The following is an 18,239-nucleotide window of genomic DNA, read 5'->3' as shown; positions in this document are numbered from 1 at the left end:
GAAACACACACCAAATGAAAATCCAATTCACTACTACAATTCAATAGAGCCATGCTGAAGATCTGAGAACTATGCCATCTTTATAAAATAAACACCAAGTTCTAGCTGGTTCTGCTTGATGCAAATCTCCCCCTTTCTCAGTCTCCTTTCTCCTCTCCTCAGCACTTGTCTCAGATGTGGGGACAGCAGACTGAGGTGAGTTCCCAAGAATGCAGAGCCAAGGGAGCAAATCCAACTGCCAGCGAGAGTCTATAATAATATCCTGCTGACAGTGATGCATCAACAAATTAGACACAGTGGTCTCTAGACAGTAAATCATTGCATTTTGTTTCTGTTTATTCTTCCTGTTTTAAAACTGACACAAAAATGTTCTGACAAAAAACAAAACATTAGCCCAGCATAGTAGTATAGGACAGTAATCCCTTTACTTAGTATGCAAAGGCAGAAAGGTGGCGGCCTCCAGTTTGAGGCCAGACTGATTACTGCCTTCGGACAGTACACTTAGTTTATTAATAAGCTTTATTGTTTATTAATTATCAACTCTTTAGACCCTACATATTCAGCAATGGTTTAGGAACTTTGAAAGAAGGCCAGACACAAACCAGGTAAGCAAGATTAGCTGAAAATCGGAACTGTCCATGGTAGTTTTGTACAATAATTATTACAGTGCCTTCCAAGCTTAGCAGTCTTTAGTATTCATTATCATGTACAGTATTTAAAATAGTAGGGGGCATCAAAGGTATAAATCATAAAGAAGAAGGCAAACAGCTAGAATTTGTTTTTTTTATTTCATGTTTAACCAAGCTTTTAATTTACTATATGCATCTCTTTGTCCTGAAACACTTATGTTTACATCAGAGAGATAGCATTCCATAAACCAAGTAATACCTGCCAAAAACCACAGTTCCTACAGCTCAAACAGGACAAATGGGACTGTGAAGTAACATACGAGATATAGAAGCAGAGACCATGGAGCCCAGGGACAGTTGATGTCATAAAACACAGAGACCCAGAGAATGGGTATGGGTATAGGTATTAACCTGGTCCATTTACTGTTTTTACATTCCAGGCCTCCTAACAGAAGACAGCTGCTTACACTTGCCTGCTTACAAGCAGCTCTTTCTTTCTCTTGACCACTCAAAACTTCAGGCTTCCTGATTGCATCATGGAAAAAGTCCAATACCTCACTCGCTCTGCTATCAGGAGAGCCTCAACTATTGAAATGCCTCAGCAAGCACGCCAAAATCTCCAGAATCTATTTATCAATTTCTGTCTCATCTTGATATGTCTCCTGCTGATCTGTATCATCGTAATGCTTCTATGAAGTGCTGCCACCACCTCCAGGATCTGTAACATGCCAGTTCAACTTCAAACCAGCACTCCCTCAAGAGGAGAAACAATACAGCCTACTCCCTGTCTAGAATGTCTTTCTAAAGGTCAAGATTAAGAGGGAAGCAAATTGTTAGCCAATGTATTCACCTACTGGATCTTGTAAACAAACTTTACAATGACTAAGTGTGCATAATGTAGCTGCCAATTTCCTCAAAATGGCCCATAAATATCTTTCCTAATTATTTCTGACCATGAAGTATGAATTTTAATTTTGAAAAAGCACTACAAAAATGTTCACTTTCTACACCCTACTGCTAAGAAGTTCACCATTTTTTTTTTTACAGGAACTAAGTATTTCTCAAGTCTCCACAAAACTGATCATCTAAATGAAGTGTTCTTATTCAAAATAGCTCACTGGGTCCTCACGTGTATGGCTACTATTATTATTACCACATTAGTTATGCTGTCAGAATAAATACCTTGAAATAAAGATCATGTCATTTATCTATACACTAATATTTTTAAGCTTATGAAAATCAAATAGGTAAAAGATCAGATTCTCATATTTCTCAAGGATAAAGGAATTCAAGTACATTAAATAAGTTAACCACAAATCTGCTCTCTCTAGGGCTTTGTGATCAACAATCAAGAATATCTTACTGTGTGTCTGTGACAATTACTAACCATGATAGGATTTCTCCTGTTCCAATCAAATTTCCAAAAACGGTATTATTTCAAACATTGTATAATTACAGGAAACAGTATTATTTCAAACATTGTACAATTTTAAATTCTGAACTCTCTCCAAATACTAATTCTTCCATTTTACTTAAGTGTGAAATTTTATCCTGCATATTATCTGTAATAAGACTCAGCTGTCTTCCTCTATTGCCCAGAGAATAAACATTTGCTTCACTAAATTTAATAGAACTAGCAATATTACCTTGTAATTTTTACTGATTTTTAAATATCTTTCATTAACTAATAAAATAATAGGAACAGAAAATAATGTTGGAAAATATATTCACCAAAATTATATTAAAACAGTTTAGTCCTCTACTTTGTAATCCCCTGATTTTAAGTCCAGTACAAGATATGCTACCAATACAGCAATTACTAAGGAGGAGAAAGTGTAATTAGACACACTTTCCACAAAGATTACAAGGATATAAAGCATCAATATTCACTTTGGTTTCTAACATGAGTGTCCTTAACCAAGATGCTCATTCAAACTGTCTGAATCCCTGACAGTTCATGTTACAGGAGTTCACATTAACAGGGTTCTCTTCGGTGAGGGTTTGAGATTCCCATAGCCAGGAAATAAATATAAAGCATGGATGACATAATCATCTAAAGCAGTGTTTCTCAACCTTCCTAATGCTGCAACCCTTTAATACAGTTATGTTGTGATGACACCCCCAACCCAAAAGTTATTTTCATTGCTACTTCATAACTGTAATTTTGCTGCTGTTATGAATCATAATGTAAATATTTTAGAGATAGAGTGTAGGGGGTTGTGACCCATAGGTTGAGAACCACTAATAAATGGTCTGAACAATTATCTACACAAAAATACACAAGTTCTGTAGTTGCCCTGTACTGATAGGAAGAATGAAAGTGCCAATGAAAAAGCCCCATGTCTTTTTATGATATTGCTCACTACCACATCAACGTCAAGGCATTAACCATCAACTTAGAGTTCCATAAAACACGTTCTTGTTCTTTTTCATCCTGTCTTTAATAGAATTACAATCTGATCCTATGAGGATTCCAGAATAGTGTAGTTCATTAAAGTGAGGAACAAAAAGCCCATTCTAAAAATGGGAGCTGTTTAATCATGATTAACCATGATATGCAGAGTAAGTTGTAAGGAATAAAACTCTGAAGAACAATGAAGTAAGTTATCTTAATTTACAGGATACTAAAAACAAACTAATTTTTAAACATCTAATATTGCCTTTTACATTTTAGTGGTAAAAAAATTATAAAATTTAATCAGAATCACCTATATTCAAATGAATGTCTGACTTTAGTGAAATTGCTATATAATTATATGCTACTGGCTATAAAATGTTCTAATTATAAAGAGTTGTTGTGTGGTAAAGATCTGGGAGGGGTACTTTTCCCAAATAAGTAAAAATCAAGATTTTCTAAGACAAATACAAGAGGGGGTACCTCCATAAAATAATGACTTTTCTACCAGATATTGTTTAGCCTTGTTTTTGAGACTTTTGACAAGATGGGAATATGGTCAATCACATAAAAAGGTTTGGTTATATGCTAATAACCATTGTAATGTCTTAAAACTACATGTTAAATTATATAGACATGACACTGTGTAGTGTCATCATCACGTCTCTCAGAATGTAGATTATCTCAGTCAAAAAGTCAAAGCATAACAGCATGTAAAAGTAGTGAAAACAAGGAAAATTTCAAAGAACATAATAAAATCCTTCCAAGCTAGAAGCCAGACTTTTGATGCACAATTCACTTTGAAGAAAAAGGTCTTTTATGGTATCTAATCAAAATCTTCATTTCAGCAACAGAAGAGCCTCCATTAACATGTTAAAAGTATTAATTGTCAATACCTTGACTAATCAAACCACTTTATGATTCATATAGGCACAAAATTTCATTTTCCTTTTTAAACAACTATAGCCCAGAGAACATGAAAAGATGTAACATTAGCAACAGAATTCACTACTTAACTACCATGGGGCATATCCACTGTGAGCTTAAGAGAATCTACTAGTTACTTTGTGTAGAGGTCCACGTTCTCCACATCCCACTTTGAAAACAAGGGATGCAAGGGGCACATGTAAATTCTCCCCCAACCAAAGTCCAGACTTGTCACAAACAGAGTCAGTTTGGAGAATTATGGGTGGGGTATCAAAACACAGAGGAAATAGCCCAGACTAGTGGTTAACAGTGTGCACAGTCCTATATCCTAAACCAAATGAAGGCAGATGGTTTTTCTTCAACCACAAAGAAAAATTCCTCAGAATTACACTAGTCACCCTCTCTGGATGGTTTAGCACAATGATTCTCAACCTTCCTAATGCTGTGACCCTTTAATACAATTTCTCTTGTTATGGTGAGCTCCATCCATTAAAATTATTTTTGTTGCTACTTCATAATTATTATTTTCTACTGTTATATATCAATGCAAGCATCTACATTTTCTGATGGTCTTATGCTACCCCGTGAAATGGTTGTTCAAACCCGCAAAGAGTCACAATCCACAGGTTGAGAACCCTGCTCTAAAGCATAAATAAAACATATAGGAATGTTTCCCATTAGTTGTATTCTCTCCCCTCTACTGTGTTCTAGGAGGATTCAAAACTGAGTTTTTTTCTCCACAGTGTACATCATATCAACCCCTTTTTCCAAATCAAGAAATTTACCCATTAGTATGTTATCCCACAGACTCAATAAGGATTGATACACTGTGTTTCTCTATACCCTGGATTATCATAAAGAGGTTCCTTTAAACTGATTCAACACATCTTGATGGTAATTCATTTAACAATGGCAGTTGACTTATAGGCTTAAACACAAAGAAACCATTACCAAAATGGTACAAAAAAACTGGGTTCCACCTTCTCATTTTATAGAAGAAACTAAGGCCCATAGAAATTAAGTGACAAGTCACAAGACAATGGGTTCTCAGCACCTAAGACTTAAGTCCCAAAAGTCTAAAAGTCCTACCATAGAAATGAGTGCACACCCATCGTTACTGACATTCATAGCAGCTAGAAGTGAACCCAGCCTAGAAGTTCATCAATACATGAATGGGGAAGAAAATGTGGTACATATAGACAATACAATTTTACTTGGCCATAAAGAAAAATGAAATCATGGCATCTGCATAACAATGGGACTTGAAATTACTATCATAAGCAAGGTACCCCAGATCCAGAAAGACAAATACCACATGCTTTCTCTAACATTGTAACCTAGATTTTAACTGTATAAATGTAAGGGTTAACAGTTACAAAACTACAAAGGGCTAAGATGGAGGAAGAATTAAAAAGAGGGTAGCAAAATACATGTGACATGAGAGCAAAAGGGGTCTTGTGGGAAGAGGAAGGGAACCAATAGGAGGGAACTGGACTGGGGGTGGAGGAGCAGAGAACCAAGAAAAACAATGTATGAAAATTCCATAATAAAATCAACATAGTGTATGAAAGTTAAAAAAACAAAGAAAAAAGAAAAATCAGGCCCTAATGTGATATGATGAGAAAAAAAATAATTTTCCATTATACCATGTCGGCTTCTGTTTTTGTTTCACATTTCTTTAGACCAAATGTGTTTTATTTTTACACACACTTAATAATAGATGATAAAGCAAAGGCCAAATTAAACACAATGTTTAAGGTTCTCACGTTAATTTATCTCAAAAGGATTTATTTTTCTAACTAACATAGCATGTCAAATTTATAGCATTATGGAGATAGAGAAAAGAACCTGTGGTGTAGGCATATACTTACTGCAATAAACAAAATATCCACTGGAGGGAAGCATACACTAGGTTTTTAAGCCTTACCTGCATTGGTGTTTCACTTCCTTGTTGAAACTCTTCAATTTGTGGCTGTTGCCAAGGAGCTAAACTGTAAGAATCCTCTGAAGTTCTGTCTTCCAATGGGTTTGTTCGTAACTGCTCTGTAAGCCACATCTGAGTCCTCACGGAAGGTTGAATGGGAACTCCACTGACTGCCTGCTGGCCAAGCATCAAGTACTTGGGAGACTCAAAAGCCTCTGAGCCTGTCACAATGGGCTTGCTCTCAGGTAAGGCACTGTAAGTCATGTCTAAGGTCTGTCTCCTAAGAGCAGAGGAGGAGGCTCTGGTGTCCTCTTTATTGTAGCTCTCAAATTTATACTTGCAGTCCAGAGTTGAAGACCACTTTTTATTTATTTCCTTGTCTTCCAACTTAAGCATCTCCATACTGTCATGTAAGCAACTGGGCCCAACCGTCCTTAAGTGGGGTGGGAAATTCTTGCCCTTCCCTATCTTTTCCAAATCATTCCTCAACTCTTCTGTGTATGCAATGCCACTCTGGTTGCAGTTATCCGGGGCAGTAAGTTTGGACAAAGATGACCATTTCCGTAGGGGCCTGAAGTCCTTCATGTCTAGTGAGGAGTCCTGCTCCCCTCTACTGTGGTCTCCCAGTGACTGCATGAGGCTTACAGTCCATTTAGAGCTATCTGATGCTACAGATTCCATGTGTTTGGAAATTGAATCACTGGAGTTAGACGGCATCACATGGGCAGTGGGAAGGGTAACCAATGATCGACTAGGTTTAAAAGACAGCGTGCCACTTGAAGTTGAATGATCTGAAATGAGAAAAGATTGCCATGTCAGTTTCAATTAAATTGAAAAACACAAAATATAATGTAAAATGCAAAATGCCACAGTAAAAATCTGAATGTGGCTTCCCAGTATGTATTTCTGAGTTTCTTCCTTAAAATGAGGCAATTGCTAATACTATTATCACTCTAAGGTTATCAAAAATAATTCAACATCCTTTCAAACATCATCCCTATACCCATTTCTCTCCTCTGTTCCCCATCTGCTCCCAGTGATCCCCTCCACAGCCATCTACTGCTGTGCCCATATTTGTGTATTCTTGATAAGCAAGTGAGTTTCCTTAGGGTTGGGATAGGACCCAGGGAGAGCACACACACTCCTCATTAGTGTTACCCACTCAAGAAAATGTGTCTCTCTCCTAATGGACCACTAAGTGGCCATAGATGCTCAGGAAGCAGTGGGGTCTCATGAGACCTGGACTCTTAGCTACTATTATCTGCCTATAGGGACAGGACATGGGATGTTCATGGGTCCTTCTTCCTCTTCCTGTCCCCATATAACACAATGTTGGCAGGCCCAATCTTACACAGGTCCCGTACCAGGAATCATAGCTGCTATGAGATCAAGAGTGCAATGGTAATATCATTATAAGGAGTGTTTCAATTCATCCCCTGCCTCCCCTCTCTGGCTCTTGTGTTCTTTCCACCCATCTTCTGCTATGTTCCCTGAGCCTTGAAGTGGGTGATATAGGACTCCATTTATGGCTCAGCATTCAGCAGCCCCTTATTCTTGGCAATTTGACCAGTTCTAGTCTCTGCAGTTACTGTCAAATCTAAAGAAAATCAAAGGCTGGTCTATTTATACACATGTGTATATCCATAACATGCACAGTAAAAGAGCTAGTGACATGTTAAGACTGTTTAAGGACATCACTATTACCTAGCAATGTAAGTGGGTTACATTTAAGATAACACTTCTAAATCTTTAACAAAATCTCAACTTTCTGTTATTTTTATCTATGAACACACTAATTCTATCTTCTCTTACACAGAACCTCCCCTCCTCCAAATCTTCTCTGATCTACTCTCCTATAACAAGAAGGAATTAAATGCAATAAACTTTCTATCCTAGATCCAAATGCTAATCTTAAGTTTTTAGTTAAAAATAAAACCTCAAATCAAAACATTCTGATTAAAATGTAGGACCATAATTATTAATCAGTATAAATTCTAATAATATTTTACTTTAACCACAAGGTAGTCATTTTTACATATCATGATAGTTTTTTTTCTTTCACTTTCTTCCTAATATCATAATCACAGTGTACTGTAACATATGGGAAAAACATTTTTATGCCACAAGTAATCTCTTCCTTTTTAAAATTAATATTTCAAAGTAATCTGTGTATCTTAGGTAAATATTTTTAAATATTTTATGTATCCTATGACCTACAACCCTAAATTTAACAACTGCCTATAGAGATGACCTAACTTAACTAAGCCCAGAACCCAAAATAAAAGTGGGGCTTTTTCTCTATCTAATGTCAGCTAGACAACACCACACTCCTGCTCAGGCCTTCTGCCTCTATGTTCTTCCTAAGCATAGGCATGTCAGTGTTAAGAAAGGCTTTGGAGTGAGAGGTGGACAATGTCAGTTCCACTACCTGCAACCTCTGGACACATTACTAAACTGCTCTAAATTAAGAGGGATGAATTTTACCTCAGGATTTCACAGTTTATATGAATTATATCATACTGCAAAAATGTACGGGTTTTCTCTTTGACTTGTTTTAAGACAGGGTCTAGTTATTATATAGATGAAGCTTATTTTAAATTTTCTATGTAGCCCATTCTGCCTAAATGTCACAATCCTCCTGCCTCAGACTTCCAAGTACTGACACAGATGTATGCCACCACACCTAGCTTACAGAAGACCTTTGAATTCATGTTTGAGACCTGGAATGCTGTGATATCTCAAAGTCTAAGTATTGATGACGACACCTGCTAGTAACTCATTGGCTACATATTGTGCCCAAGACAAGCCTGGAATATATGAGACCTTGTCCAAAACACAGGAGGGTGAAGGAGAAGGTATGATTTTATCTCCTGAATGATCTCATTTTCTTCTCCTGTCTCTCTCTTCTTGTGACTGTTACCATCAGCTCCTACTCAAATACAGCAAGCAGTCCCTTGACATCCAATTTAGCTTTTCTGTGATCTGTCCTTCACATTACACATAAACCACAGTACGGTCTTACTCTCAGACTGACCATGCTGATCTCTCCACCTAGACTGCACTCCTCAAACCTGCCCAGCCAGCACCTACAGCCTTCTTGTGAGTCCTGTAATCCACTCCATCCACCACTGCCCAACACCTGTCCATGCCTCCCAGCATGCTTCACTTGCCAGACTGCTTACTTATTTTACAATACTTGCTGTCTTCTCTACTGAATGGTATATTAACAACAAGGAGAAATAGCTGCTTTGTTTCTAACACTATCAGTATTTAACACACAGGAGACACTAAGTAATGGCTAAGCAAATAAATGACTAATAAACCCTTACACTTTGAGAGCCCTGGGTTTTTTTTTTTCCAAGATAAAGACAATTTAGCAAGTGACTCCTCTCATACATATATACAGAATGAGCTCAAAATATAAAATAGTAAATGGCATGTTATTAGTAAACCAACTAATGAAGATATGATTAAACAGTTCTTTTTATTGGACCTATTTATTTAAAATAAATGAAATTAATTGGATAAAACTACCATCCCCAAAGAAAATTAGCAGTAGGAAATTGTCAAAAGCAAAAACTTAACTCTATCTGTACCTCTCTTTAAGTACACTTAAAAAATAACCCAACACAGACGACTAAACTTAGTTAGGTATGGTAAGCCAAAGGGTTTTTGTTGTTGTTGTTGTTTTTCATAGATAAATGAATCCATGTAATTTGTTTGACACAGTTTAATCTTTGTTGACTGACTTTACACATGTAGTATTAAGGCACTACATCAATAGAATCAAAACAAAAAACTTATTTCATGTACTTTTATCTATACTCAAAAATTAAATTGGCATTTAGCATACAGATAATCTTCAACCTTAACTGTCTTACAGTCAAAAAGAAATAATAACTGGAATAAATCAATCCCATAATAAGTTAAATATCTGGATTATAAAACACAGTATAATATTATTGGACATATCACCAACAAAAAGCCTGAAGACAGCTTATTAAAATATTTTATAGAATGAATGTTTTATTTGAATTTTTTAAATAAGTTCAGATTATATTTGCTAACACTTAAACAAAATGTATATTGTTTATAATAGGCCACAGAAGGGAATTCTCAAGTAGGAGCTATAGTAAAAAGTAGCTGAATATACTGAAGGCTACTCTCCACTGCTCAGAAGTATATGCTTAACAATGATAGATTAGCTGTGGATATAGCTTAATGGTGAAACACTGCCTATCATGTGCAAGATCCTGGGTTCAAAGCCCTAGTACCAAAAAAAAGAAGAAAAATGAGGTAAACAAGCATCAATTGATTTTATAAAAAAGACATCTGGTTAATAGATGGCAATTTACAGAACCAAGGACTGAGTGTGGAAAGCATGTACATTCATATGACACTTTTACAAAGCAATCCAACAGACAGCACACTTTACAGCTGACATTTACTGTAAGCATCAACCTATTAAACTGTATTCTACTGCAAAGATAATTGCAGCATTAAGTAATTCTCCATAGTAGTTATTTTTTAGGTCCCTTACACTAAAAAGATATGCCATGAAGCAAATCTCACAACAAAAAACAAAGTCTATAAATCAACCTTTGGACTTGGTAGGGACAATAACTCTCATGCAACAGAAACCATGAAAGGCATAAAAATTCAGAAGAGAGAATACACACTAAGAATCAAGTGTTAAATCAAAAAAGACAGTAGCCTTTCCTACTAAATAAGTAGTCTTAGGCAACTTACAAGAGAAAAGAAAAAAGTTTATTTGGGCTTACAGTTCCACAGGGTGCTAAGAGTCCAGAGTAGCAGAGCAGAGTCATGGTGGCTAGAACAGAAAACTGTAAGCTCACATCTTAAACCACAGGTACAAACAGAGAGCATGAAACAGCTCATGGCTTTAAAACGTCAAAGCCTACCCCTGGTGATGCACCTCCTCTAACAAGGCCACATCTTCCAAACATACCCAAGCAGTGCCACCAACAGAGGACCAAGTGTTCAAACATCTGAGCCTATGGGGAACATTCTCATTCCAAACACGGTAAAGTTCGTCATTCAAACAACAATCCTGATTCATGTTCCACAGGAATAGCACATCTGTTACCCACAGTCAGTCTATCGTCCTAGCTCATTCTTAGTCACAATTCTTCATAGTCCTTATTCTTTCCTAAATGTCCTGTCCTACTTGCCCTGTCTTCACATTTTAGCAGTTTACCCATATAAAATAACCTTTACATAACACAATCTTCTAGGATCATGCCTTAAATTCAATGATTGTCTTTTAGAATATCAATGTAGTACTATACAACATAACATAAAAATCATCCATTGTTTCTTGTATTAATAAAAAATCTGGCAAGGAAAGGAGCTGAAGTTTAGCTTGGAAGTGAAAGCACAAATCAATGCAAGTTTACCGGCCCCACCCCACCCCCCCAAAAAAGCTGTCTTTAGTCAGCCTGTTGGAAGAAACAAGGAAACTCATGCTGTCTATGCCTGGAAGATCACATTAGCTTGTGTTTCATGCAATTATTTAGTAAGAAGACAGTATGATTTGCTACTAACACAAATTTACTTCAAATTAATTCACAAAATAAATAAAATCTTTAAAGAAAACTTTAAATAAAAAAATTCAAGAGCTTCAAGAAATTATGAAAACTACAGCCTTCTCAGTGAATATGATTAGATGTTCTCCAGGCCACTGTCATAAAGAAGACAGCACCCCCGTCTCCACAGGTCCTGGGATACACAGGCAATATTTTTAAAAGTGCTCTTGGGTAAACTGAGGAAAGCTTTCCAGTGGGAAGCTCTAGAGTTTCCTGATTAATATAATATCCTTTTGAGCTTAAGTAACTCACTATAGAATCATTGATCTTTCAAGTCAAAACTTCAAAAGCTACAGAATTTTTCTTGGATCTCAAGTAATTATCTAAGAAGGCATTACACAGGAACCTCTAAGTTATGGAAGAGAATTAGCTGCTTAAAGTAAAAGTGTAAAACAACCCTAAGCAAATAGAGTACACACTCTGCAACTTTTAAATCCCCCATCTACCACCTTCGCCACATCATTATAATAAATTTTAAAGTTTGTTAAGAGAACAAATAACAAAAATATTGTTTGAAGCTTTGAGTACAGTTCCCCTGCTTCATTTTTAAATTCACTGTAGTTCCAGCTACTCGCTGGCACTTTTTATGCCTTTCCGCTTAACCTCACAAACTGTGTAGAACGTTAAAGTGAACTGTCTGCTATTGTGTCATATCATACTTAAGATAATCATTCTCTCTCTCTCTCTCTCTCTCTCTCTCTCTCTCTCTCTCTCTCTCTCTCTCTCTCTCTCCACACACACACACACACACACACACACACACACACACACACACACACACACACACCAGTAAATATGATATGAATTCATTATTTCAAAAATCAGTCCTAGCTGGGTGGTGGTGGCACACACCTTTAATCCCAGCACTGGGGAGGCAGAAGCAGGTGGAGCTCTGTGAATTCGAGGCCAGCCTGGTCTACAAAACTACACAGAGAAACCATGTCTCGAAAACTCAAAAAAGAGAAAGGGGGGAGGGAGGGGAGGGAGGGAGGGAGGGAGGGAGGGAGGGAGGGAGGGAGGGAGGGAGGGAAAAGAAAAAGAAAATCAGTCCTTTGTAGATGTAATCAAAATTGGGATAACAGTCATATGGAATTAGGTAGAAGCAAATACCATTGCCTGGTATTTCCAAACATTTTCCTTATAAGGAAAAGAAAGAGAAACATCTGAAGACAAAGGAGACAAATATCAGAAAAGGATGCAATGGGTTGCCAGAAAAAACCATGCCTTTTGCCTAAGGCCTTCAGAGGGAAGGGTTTTCCAACATTCTGGTTTTAGACAATCTCTAAAAATCTTCAAGGAGATAAAGGTGAACTTTCCCTTGCGATTATATCCAAGAATAGATTCTAGATGACGAGTTCACAACAGAAGCCTTGCAAACCTGGAACTGCAGCTCTCAAGCCTTTCTGAATACCCTTAGGGCCATCTAGATTTTTTGATGCTAATTTAGGATCTAGTTACTTAGGGCCTGCCAGCAATTTTAACAATGGGGGGAGGGAGCAAGGTTCATTATTTAGCCCTGGCTGTTGTGGAACTCACAGATGTCTGCCTGCCTCTGTCTTTCAAGTATTGGGACTATAAATATGGGCCACCACACCCAGCTAAAATTGCCAAAGTTATTCATCTAATAATTCCCATAATCTTAATAACAACATTTTTCTTTTTATTATCTTCATATAGCTTTTTGGTCTTTTATCTAAGTTTTACCAGCGTTTCAAGGGCAATATATAAGTATATTTAATTTGTCATCTTAACCTGAAAACTTGCTTGAATTTCTTCTTGTAAGATATAGAAAATATATAGGAATATGTGTGTACCCATACACACATACTTAATTTAAATGGATACTTAGAGAAATACTTAACCATTTTCCTTTTTTTGTACAGACTCTTAAAAGTTGTTTCACACTTTTCAGTGTTACGGTAAATATTCTTGTATATATTATATAGTTTTACCTACACAAGCTTATGCTGAATGACAATATGTATATGTTACCTATGATTTGTTTTCTGGTGGGTTCTTTTGTTTTTGATTTTCTAGTTGGATAGTTTGGTTTGGTTGTGGTGCTGAAGAGTAAATTCCCTAAGCACCTTGCTGCTACACACCCCCACACACACACTTACTTAGGAATAAGTTACATAGCCCCTTGTCTCATCTCCTCCCCCCTTCTCTCTCTCTCTCTCTCTCTCTCTCTCTCTCTCTCTCTCTCTCTCTCTGAAAGATGGGAAGAACAGTAACTACTGTGCCTAGACTATAGCAACAACAATAAGGATGCTATCATGACCGAGTTGCCCCTCTAACGAATAACATTTTCAACTTTGCTCAGATCTGGCTATCACTGTGTATTTTGGAGAACAGAGGGTCAGTTTCATTGGTGAGAATTTGCATCTCATTTGACATTCATTTTACTATGACTAAATCTGATCACCTTTTCAATGGTCATCTGCAATTCATTGAATAGATTTCGTATATTTTTTACCTGTGTTAAATAAAGCACTAAATACATAAACATTTATATATGAATATGAGTTTGTGGGCATTAGCTATATTTGTAGAAGCTCTTTAAGTGTTATCAATATTGTCAGTTTTATTAAAAAATGTTACTCTATATATCTCTGTTATTTTCTAACTTTAAGAAGTATAACAAAGTTTCAATACCCTATGGACTGATAGTAATATTTAAACATGATGTATCAAAACAGCAGTGGAAAGAGAGAAAAGTTATTTTCCCAATACTGCTGTCTAAATACAACAAAAAGTATTGAGCATTACATACAAAACATATATGAGACCTGAAAGGTTATAGGGAGAAGGCAGACCATCCAAGAAGTCGACAAGGAAATAGGGTATTCTTTAAGTTTTCTTTTTGCCTCACAGCTCTAAGATTCAGGAACAGCAAAGCCACAAATTTAAAATGACCAATAGGAACTGTCCAAAAGAATCTCCACAAAAGCTCATTCCTGCTGGCCCAAGAACAAAGAAAGAATACATCAAAACAGAAAAAGTCTGCACGGCAACTACTTTTTACTAACCAATCAGCACTAAAAACAGTATAGTCCATCCTGCATCATCACCAACTAAAGCCAAGTGAGAGGCTTCCAATCTTGTCAAGTTGTAACAAAGCATCCAAGGGCCTTACAACAGGGGCCACACAGGGAAACAGGAGCCTCATCCCCTAAACACACACACACACACACACACACACACACACAGAGGAGACCTACCTTAATAGAAACTCTGGATGTCCATCACACCTCCAGATGGTAAGAAGTAATCCATACTGGGATCAGTGATGTTACCAAGGGAAACCTAAATTTTATTCCACATCTACCCAACCAGCAGTAAGAAAGTGCTCTCTTCTATCCCTTGGGTACCCAAAGAGGTCATCCCATTGAAAATAAGGAATCAGTATTCCGTTTCTTTCAAAAGCAAGAACAATATCTAATTAAGCCAGGTAGCAAAAAAAAATAGTTAATAAATAAATACATTCTACATAATCCTAAGGTGCAAAGAGGAAGTCACAAAGTATAAAGCATATTGAACTTGTTGCTCTTCCAGATACCCAGGGTTCAGTTCCCAGCCTTTACATGGCAGCTCATAAGCATTCTAACTCCAGTTCCAAGGGATCTGGCATCCTCTTCTGAATTTAAGGGTATATGATACACTTACATGTGTGCCAGAAAAATCAACACATAATAAATAAACTATTACACACACATACACTCAACTGAATAAAAATCAAAATACATTATGAAAATGAAATAGCATTATTCAATAATTTGGCAAGCAGATGGATAGATAGCTTTGTAAAAGTAGTGTGGCTTTTTGTTATTGATTTGAAATAAATTTGATTCACTAATAAATCCAACAGAACATATTTAATCAGAAGAAATAAAAAAAAAACGAAAATACAAATTCCCAACTCTGTGGGACACAAGTAAAGCACTTTCTCAGAAAGGAGATGTTGCAATTTATATATTAAATGTTCCCATAAGCATCACATTTTTTGTTTAAGGGAAGGACAAGGATAATTTATGGGAGTCAATTCTCTTCTTCGTATGTATTCCAAGTAAAGAACTAAACTATGGTTGGGCTTGGTGACGAATGCGTCCATCAGCTGAGTCATCTCACACATCTCCAAGTATCATATTGTAGAAGCTTGGTCCCCAGAGGGCAGTACTGAGAGGTTCTATAAACTTAAGTGGTGTTCAGGACACAAGGAAACTATGAAATTCTCTCTTCCCTGCCTTTCCATCTCCTCTTCCCCTCTGTCCTTCTCCTTCCACCCACTCCCAGACTTCACAACAATGAGGTGAAGAGCTCTGCTCTGCCACACACTCTCCCATGTTGTACTGCTTTAATTAAAATGATGAGCCCAAGAAGTCTTGGGGTTTTCACCTCTAAAATCATGCATCAAAATGAACCCTACCTACTTATAAGCTATTAGTTTCACTATTTGCTACAGGGGCAGAAACTGGGACGTAGAGACGGGTGGCTTTCCAATTACTCATATCTCACTGTGGACAGGCTTTAGAATTGCTCAACAGGTACTTAGAGAAGGAGTCTCTATCCTTGCTATGCATTTCACACGTTAGAAAAGCCATTGGACCGTCCTATCTATTTATTTGCTTGTAATTTTCTTTTTATCAGACAAGATCTTACTACAGCCCTGGCTAACCTCAAATTCATGGCAATCTTCTGCTTCAGCCTCTTAGTGCTGAGATTACAGGTGTGTGCCACCATGCCGGAAGACAATCAGGCTAGATAAAGCTTCAAGTCATAAGCCATGTTTAATACGTAATTCTAGAAAAGGGCTCTGACAAGAATGCTGACTGTGGAGGTTTTAGAGTATGAGAGTATGGTTGGGATCTAGATTACAGGCAACTCTTTTTAAACAGTCTTGCTTCAGTCGGATTCCTTCTTCCAAGTCCTCTATTCCTATTTTTGGTGCAGGAATGTTTGCTTTGTGCCTTTTATACCATGGTATCAGAGAAGCTGTAACAAAAAAAAGTTTTGAATTTAGACCTTTGAGCAATGCTGAACAGTTAAATCTAGGGGACTCTAGGGATGTACTTTGCATCTCAAATGCAGTAAAGTCCCATGTATAAAAGTTTGCAAGATCTCCAGTTTGGTGGAGAACCTTTTAGTTTCGTAGGCAGGAGTATTCCTAAGAGAGATTTTTATGTCTGCACTCCAGAAGGCTTATAGGATTCTGGTTTCCTCCAGTTCTCTTTCAGTTCCTAGCCATGAGATGAGCAATTTTGCTCACCATGTCATCTGCCATTGTGACCCCCCACTAGAGGACCAATAGGCACAGGTCACTGGATCATGGACAAGAGCCTCTAAAACAATGAGTTGAAATCAACCTTTGCTCTGAACAGGCTGATTTTTCCCATCTATTTGCTGTGATACTGTGATGCTGCTTTTAAATGAGAGAGAGCTCATTTAAAAGAAGTCTCAATAATCTAACTTCCTACCTTAAGGAACTAGCAAAATAAACCAAACATATGCAGAAAGGAATTAAGAAAAAGCAGAAATCATTGACTCTAAAAAGTCTAAAAAAAAGAAAAAGGAAAGGAAAGGAAAAAAGACACAAATTACTGAAACAGAAATAGAATACAGAAGGGACTATCACCCTATCACCATAAACCCTACAGATATCAAACTGATCATCAGAATGCTAGAACTACACTATACTACACACACATCTAATTTAAAAATATTGACTAACTGTAGCTATGAGAATATTTCACACTTAATTCAAAGATTTCCAAAAGAACAGTCTGTAGTTCCAGGCCAAAGAAAATGATTTAAAAATAAACTTTTTTCACGTCTTTCAGAAACTAGAAATACCTAATCAATTCATATTTAAAGGTAGTATAAACCCTGAGAGTAAAAATACACACACACACACACACACACACACACACACACACACACACACACACACACACACACACATCCTTAGCAAATCCTACGCAAACAGAATTCAGCAAGAAATACTTTTAAAAGTACATGATGATACAAGGGGTTTCCTGGTATTGGAAAGTCAAGTGATACATGCTCTTTGGTAGCACATTTATGAAAACTGACACATCAAGCATTAAATCCAACATAGTAACAAGCTAACGATAAAATCCACATAAAGCATTTGATAAAAATTCTGATTTAAAAATAAAATATTTTTGTGATAGCATGGCTCTTACACCCATGAATTCAGCACAAAACTTGTATAAGACTAGGAATGGGAGACATGCATAGGGAGAGGCAAATGGGCAGAAGATTCATAAGGCACAATACATTATGGTGAACATAGGCTTTTATAAATTCTTCCAACTTCGGAGGGAATAGCCTGACACAAAGACACCTGAGGGGAAAGAGTACTCCCTTGGCTTATACTGCCAGAGTACAGAGGCAGGAGCTTGAGACAATTGGTTGTATCACATCTACAAGAAAGAGCAGAGAGAAACAGATGTACTCACACTGCCTGATTGCTTGGTTGTGCTTACACCCAGCTAGCTTCCTTACTCTTGTACAATTTAAGGCCCAGCCGTGGGAAAGGTATCACCCATAATGGGCAAGGTTTTCCTACAGCAATTAACAAAGTAATCTCTCACAAACAAACCCATAGACCAATCTTGTAAAGACAATTAGCTCAACTGAGACTCTCTTTTCAGGAGAGTCTAGTTGCCCTGAAAATGCCCTCGAAGATCTGCCATCTCAGAGGTGTGTCCCCTGTGTAATTCAATATCCTCTCAACC

At 37.0% G+C, this 18,239-nt stretch overlaps 2 protein-coding genes across 2 annotated transcripts in view; one reads left to right on the top strand and one right to left on the bottom strand.

Moving 5' to 3' along the window:
• The window catches only part of Cep85l (centrosomal protein 85 like), a 101,690-nt gene that overhangs the window by 68,863 nt on the left and 14,588 nt on the right, over positions 1 to 18,239 (bottom strand). Inside the window, exon 3 of the mRNA XM_027402095.2 lies at positions 5,879 to 6,666. Within this exon, the coding sequence (XP_027257896.1) occupies positions 5,879 to 6,666 (788 nt within the window). The remainder of the gene's footprint in view (positions 1 to 5,878; positions 6,667 to 18,239) is intronic.
• On the top strand, positions 1,166 to 1,324 carry Pln (phospholamban). Its single transcript, XM_035440350.1, has one exon. The coding sequence runs from the start codon at positions 1,166 to 1,168 to the stop codon at positions 1,322 to 1,324; it is 159 nt and encodes a 52-aa protein (XP_035296241.1).

The sequence above is a fragment of the Cricetulus griseus genome, chromosome 2 (assembly GCF_003668045.3).
Source record: "Cricetulus griseus strain 17A/GY chromosome 2, alternate assembly CriGri-PICRH-1.0, whole genome shotgun sequence".
In the NCBI taxonomy this organism is placed as follows: Eukaryota; Metazoa; Chordata; class Mammalia; order Rodentia; family Cricetidae; genus Cricetulus; species Cricetulus griseus.
The sequence above is the reverse complement of the archived record's forward strand: the minus strand, read 5'-3'. Positions and strand labels throughout refer to the sequence as shown.